The 6,000-nt window shown below is 44.2% G+C and overlaps 1 protein-coding gene across 1 annotated transcript in view; it reads left to right on the forward strand.

Moving 5' to 3' along the window:
* The window catches only part of RTN4IP1 (reticulon 4 interacting protein 1), a 316,827-nt gene extending 312,634 nt beyond the window's left edge, over window positions 1-4,193 (forward strand). Inside the window, exon 10 of the mRNA XM_086950968.1 lies at window positions 3,996-4,193. Coding sequence (XP_086807094.1) covers window positions 3,996-4,115 — 120 coding nt within the window. The 3' untranslated portion in view covers window positions 4,116-4,193. The remainder of the gene's footprint in view (window positions 1-3,995) is intronic.
* Window positions 4,194-6,000: the final 1,807 nt, after the last annotated feature.

Below are 6,000 nucleotides of genomic sequence, written 5' to 3' on the forward strand. Positions count from 1 at the left end.
GCTGCACCTGAAGAGAGGATCCCCAGACAAGGGAACAAATTGACAAGAGATTAACAAAGCAGGTAAACATTCATAGCAGATGGGGGCGCTTGAGAGCCTGACTGCATAATGGCAGTAGCGTAGCGAGGGTCCACTGGTCGGGAGACGAAATCTGTTAATTATCCTTCCAAATCAAGGAATCCTATCCTTTTAAATGGGTTCCGCATTCTCCGATAACACAATTGAGCCCTCTGTACTGGGGCTGTGGCGCTGAGCGGTCGTATTACCCCTCTGACCCTAGTGGGGCTTGCCTGAGTGCATCACGGAACTGGGGATCGGTGCTGCCTGGAGCCATGCCTGACTGGATTCTCTACCCCGGGCGGCCCAGAACTCACCAGTGCTGATGCTGAAGTGGAGTTGGGGCTGCTCGTGCCCTGTTACTGGTGCTTTCTGGACAGTGATAGGGCCTGTCAAAAAATAGATTGCTCCATCGGGGGTCAGGTGTGGTGGGAGCCCCCAGCCTCTTGTGCACAGGATTACTCAACCACCTCTAGATGGGCTATTTCAGACATCTGCAATTGTGGCCGGCTTCTCTGTACCAGAGCTGGCAGTCGGGTTTGTTCATGCCCCTGATAATTACAGGGGTGATGTGGGATCCTGTCTGCTGCCTTTTGGCCGTCCTTGACCTTAGTTCAATCACTGCCAGTGCTCGGACACTGAGTTTGCAACATGCAACCTGGTTCAAACAGTGGGAAAGAGTGACAAAAAAAAGACTAAGCTGTCTTTCGAGTCTCCGCACCTCACATGCACACTAGTTTTGGAGTTTAGAGCTCACAGTCAGAGCCCCTCAGACAGCTATTCAACCCCTGAGATGCTGGATATCAAATGCATGTGTTCAGACCACAAATACAACCTTAATGCCATTGATTCAAACATTGACCTCCTTGGGGACAGGTTTGACCACCTAAAGGAAAAAGTGGATAGAGATGAGTAGCACATTGACCAGTTGAAGCTCCACACATCAGACGCAGAAGATGAACACTCGACGGCCAGGGAATGACTTCTTCACGTAGAAACGGTCCTGGTTATTATCAAGAGCAAGAATGAGGACCTCGAGGCACACTCCAGCTGGAATAACCGGCGCATACTTGGTGTCCCTGAATCCACTGTGATGAATAGGATGAAACCATATTTTGAGACTATTCTACAAGCACTTTTTAAGATGATCTCTCAACTGTGTTAATTGTGGAAATAGTGCACCGGTCTCTTGCTCTTCGTCTGCCTCCGGGGGCTCTATCACGCCCAATAGTCGCACAAATATTAAATTACAGAGAAAGACACACCGTGCTGTGATTCTTCAAGGAATGACAGCCTCTTCAGTACCAGGGGATCACCATCTCCTATTTCCTGGACCTAACCCTGGTGGTGAAGGCCGCACAATGGAAATTCCTGCCAGTAAAACATTTACATTCATTAGAGAATGGAGAGCAACACATTCCGTGATCTACCTGACAAATCTCTGTACCCTTCATAATGGCAAGTCTTACCATCTCACGGATCCCAAGTCCACCAACAGATTCACCCATACCTTGGAGCCACCTGTTGCCAAACCGGCGCTAGGAGACTCCTGGCTGCAGCTGCCTAAGTGACAATGAGTAGCTGGTGCTCGCTACTGACACTTGCTACTCCTCGTTTTGGCTGGACATCACTTTGAGCCTTGGCTGTAGGTCCCTGATGACCCCTATCCGCTGGGGTTGACTTACGGTGCTGCCAACACCTACAGTAATATGACTGCCTGCACCCTCCCTTGGTGCTGAGAGGCCTGGGCCCGTAACTTCCCCTGATGCCCCTTTGTATACGCCTCTCCTGGCCACCCTGCCACCCACTGGCTGGGGAGCATATAGGGTAATCTTCCTGCCCTCTGGGGTTGATTCTCTACACTGTTTTAGTTTCTGGGTTTACACTGTAGAATGGAGGGGGTGATGTCGAGATTCTGCTCAATAGGGGAGCTGAAGTGGGAGGTGATGGGGAACTGATCGGTTGATTGATCACTGTTTTTTGTGCTGACTGTCCTTTACTTTTCCAGTCACTCAGTCCTCCATTGCTCTTGTCACTCATGCTTTCTATACGACCCATATCACTTACAACACTTCATCCCTGGGGATCCTTGATGTCTTCAGTCAAGTGATTAACTTGGAATATTCAGGGGCTGAACGATCATAGCGAAACCCGACTTGCCGAATCTCATATCTATTACTGTACAAATTACGTGGCTATCCTTATCCACAAAAGTTTATCATGGCACACACACGACATGTACTGTGCAATGTGCAGAGTAAGTTTGCTGTACTGGCGCACTTGCTGTAAGGGCATCCTTTGATCCTAACCTCCATTTATGGCCCAAATGTTGAAGGCCACCTAGTTTTCTCTGATGTCTGGCGACTGGTGGGGACAATAGGAACGGGTACGATGGTATGGAGGGGGGACTTCAATGTGGTCCTTAATGCACTTGCGAACAGGTCAAGTGACACCCATTACCCGGAACCAGGGGCCTTTGCATAATTGCACACACTTATTTCCGACAATGAGCTAACAGACATATGGCGATTTCGACATCAGATAGTACAAAGGCCACATGTATCGTGTTTACTCATAACACCTGGTCCAGAATAGACTACTGGTTGGTCACCTCAGATGTGGTCACCTGGACCACTAACATTACTTACCTCCCCAGGGCACTGTCCGATCATGCCCCTGTCCTGTTGAAGTTGACGCCCCCCCAGATCTCTCCTCAAGAGAATTTTCCTGGATACTAATCCCCAATGCGCTCAAAGACAAGGCTTTTAGGGCTGAAATCCATACAGCCATTCTTGAATACTTTGAGCGTAATGTACATTCAGTAGACTTGCCCTCTACACTTTGGGAAACGTTAAAGGTGGTGATTAGGGGTGGCGTGCATAGCCAAACAGGCTAGAGTGCTCATGCCGCTGTGCAGGGATCTATCTCGAATTGAGGCGGACATATGTCCATTGGAACTCCAATACTATGCCACTAACAGTACGGCTATGCTTTCGTCCCTAAGGGGTTAGCTTACAGAGTATGACGAGGCAGCACTCAGGGACATGCTTTACTTCAGGAGAGAAGCGGTTGCTTGGTGATATGAGGAAGAGGGGGACAGGGCAGGTAAGACGCCCGCCAGATCATTGCGCAAACCATGGGCTGAGGAACACATACTGGACCTGAAGGATAACCAGTAGATTGTGCATGTGAGCTATACAGTGCACCTTGACCACATTCTACTCTGACCTGCATTGAACTAATAAATGAATTTATTTTGTATGTCTTTGGCTCGAGCGTACATGATTATATTACTGTTGGTGAGTTATACCAATATTAAGATGTGAAGTTGGCAGATTTAATTGTCTTTGCAGTTCTTCTCCCCTCGTCCTTCCACTCCTTCATTAGCTTTTCAGGGGCCCTTTTATGTTTAGGCTAATTCATGGTAACCAGTGCCAGCACAATCTTACTCTTAATCGCACACATAAGCAGTTACTCAAAACTTAGACTTATTCCTAACCCAGATCCTTACTCGTTCTCTTATCATTACCCAACCCGTAGCCTAACCTGATCCGTTACCTCAACACTAACCTAAACTCTCTGCTTCACCTTAAATCAAAATTTTAATTTAAACTTAAGTCTCTACCTCACACTAATTTTAACCATTTGCCTAGTAGTAACCGGTCCCTTAATTATTTTTAAAGCACCAAACCATCCATTAAAATAGTGATTGTTTTTGTTATTGCTATTTAAATGCTACATTTCCCTTTATTCTTTAATAAATAAAAATGTATATCCAATTTTCTTTTTTTAATTTTAAATTATTTATTTTTGAAGTTGTACTTATTTACTATGATATTTCTGTTACTCATCTATAGCTGGACCAATGTAATTTAAGATAAGAGTAAAACGTCTCTTTAGCTGAGGTAATTGATGTATTTCTTCTCTTTAACCCACAGATCCGACCTGTCATCGATGAAGTTTTCCCTTTCTCTGAGGTCCCGAAGGCATTCTTGAAGGTGCAAAAGGGGCATGCACGTGGAAAAACAGTGATCAAAGTTGTTGAAGACTCAAAATAAATCTACATGTTTCTACTTGTACTATCATCTGAAACCATACAGCCTGTACAGTTTGTATCAATAAATATTTCTTCTAGACTTTTTTCCAAATAGTGTTTTTTTAAAAAAAAAATGTAGTTATAGATGGAGAGTTGTATTAATAAATAATTGATTCTGTCAATGGAAAGATTAAACCTTTTGTACTCAATCATCAATAATAGAGTAACTAATTATTGGAAATGCAACTTAATTTATACAACAATCCCCTAAATAACTGTATCCTAGACTTTGGAACATACAAATATAGTTTAGGGATACAGTTAAAAACATAGAGAAATACTCTAGACCATGCAGCTACTGCAATTCTAACATAATTATTTGTGGATGATATACATTAAATCCATCACATATAGATTCCTATTACATGAAAAAAACAGTCCTTCTCTAACCTGTTTGAAGTAGGTCGTTGGTCCGTTGTCCGCAGTACATCACAACATATTAGTGCAAGGACATTGTGAGATTAACCAGCAGTTTTAGTCACACCTTATCATCTTTCTATAATTTTGATCATTTTTAGTAAATCCTTAGAAAGGTTGAGAAGTTTTGGCCAACTAATTTGTTTTGGAGTTTGGAACAGTAGCTGGCCAGAGGCAAGGCCTTTCTGCCAACCCCATTGCACATGCCACATGCCATGCACTGCAGTTGTTGGCCACCTACAGAGAGCTGAATGTAGAGGCTGGCTGAAGGCCAACCCCACTGCACATGACCAAGTGTTGGGAGCAGGGCTTAGACAGAGTCCAGAAACTGTGGACAAATCCTGCTACATACGGCACTGGGCTATTCACTGTGGGTATTGCCTATATGTGGAGGTATTGGAACAGGGTTTGTATAGAGGCCAGGCCATATATCCACCTGCACAGAGCAATGCCTAAACCAGAGCGCTGTGAGTTTTGTCCGCCGCAATGAGTATGGTGCCAGGATCTGCTAGATTGGCCACCTGTGGGGCGGGGCAATGAGGACCGGTCTGGTTGCCAACCCCACTGCACATGGTCTTCAGCCGTGTGTGGCGAGGATTGGTTGCACGCAGACAGTTGGGCACAGGATTAGACTGGAGCCAGGCCCTGTGTTCAAACACCCCCCTGTGCCCAGCTGAAGATCATGTCAAGCTAAGGATGGCTACCCACATAGAGTTGGGCACAGGGACCTCTTGCATTTTGTATATATTTTTGTATATGATCAGAATTCGCCTAATAAACCAAGGTTGAAGTGACGTTATGGTTACATTTAGTTATAAGACGTCAATGTATTTTTTTAAACAGAGAAATTCACGTAAAAAAGAAAGTGCAGTTATGGTTCCAAATTAAAACCAAACAACGCTGAAACACACAACTTTTTGTTATAAACACAATCCATAACTTGCACAACAGCCATGAAAACCATAACTCTCACATCAAATGCACTGCTTATAACTTCACAATATGTATACCAATAATTACAAACACCTAAATATGTTGAACAACAGCAAATCACACCAATTAATGATACCATATTGATTGTTGCCTCTGTCAATGTGGTAAGAATAATGTGATATGTAATCTCATCATTAAGATGATTCACAGCATTTGTAATTGCATCTGTTTTACTAAGCATGAAGTGTACATGTATATGTACTTAGCATGTGTTGCTGTAGATACACTTGCTCTGCATATTCCTCTATTGTTGGGCTTGGACATTTGCGAGTTGTTTTTCTTCGAAGATGTCTTTTGAGTCACAAGGTAAATAGTGACTACTTATCTGGAAACGCGCAATGTCACTGACTCCATATCAGATTGCGTTTTTCCGCCTTCAAGTTCGAACGTGCACGGCTGAGGATCCAAGTTAGACATGTTTCTTCCCTTCTGTTTGG

Source organism: Lissotriton vulgaris, unplaced genomic scaffold (genome assembly GCF_964263255.1).
Source record: "Lissotriton vulgaris unplaced genomic scaffold, aLisVul1.2 SCAFFOLD_683, whole genome shotgun sequence".
Classification (NCBI taxonomy): Eukaryota; Metazoa; Chordata; class Amphibia; order Caudata; family Salamandridae; genus Lissotriton; species Lissotriton vulgaris.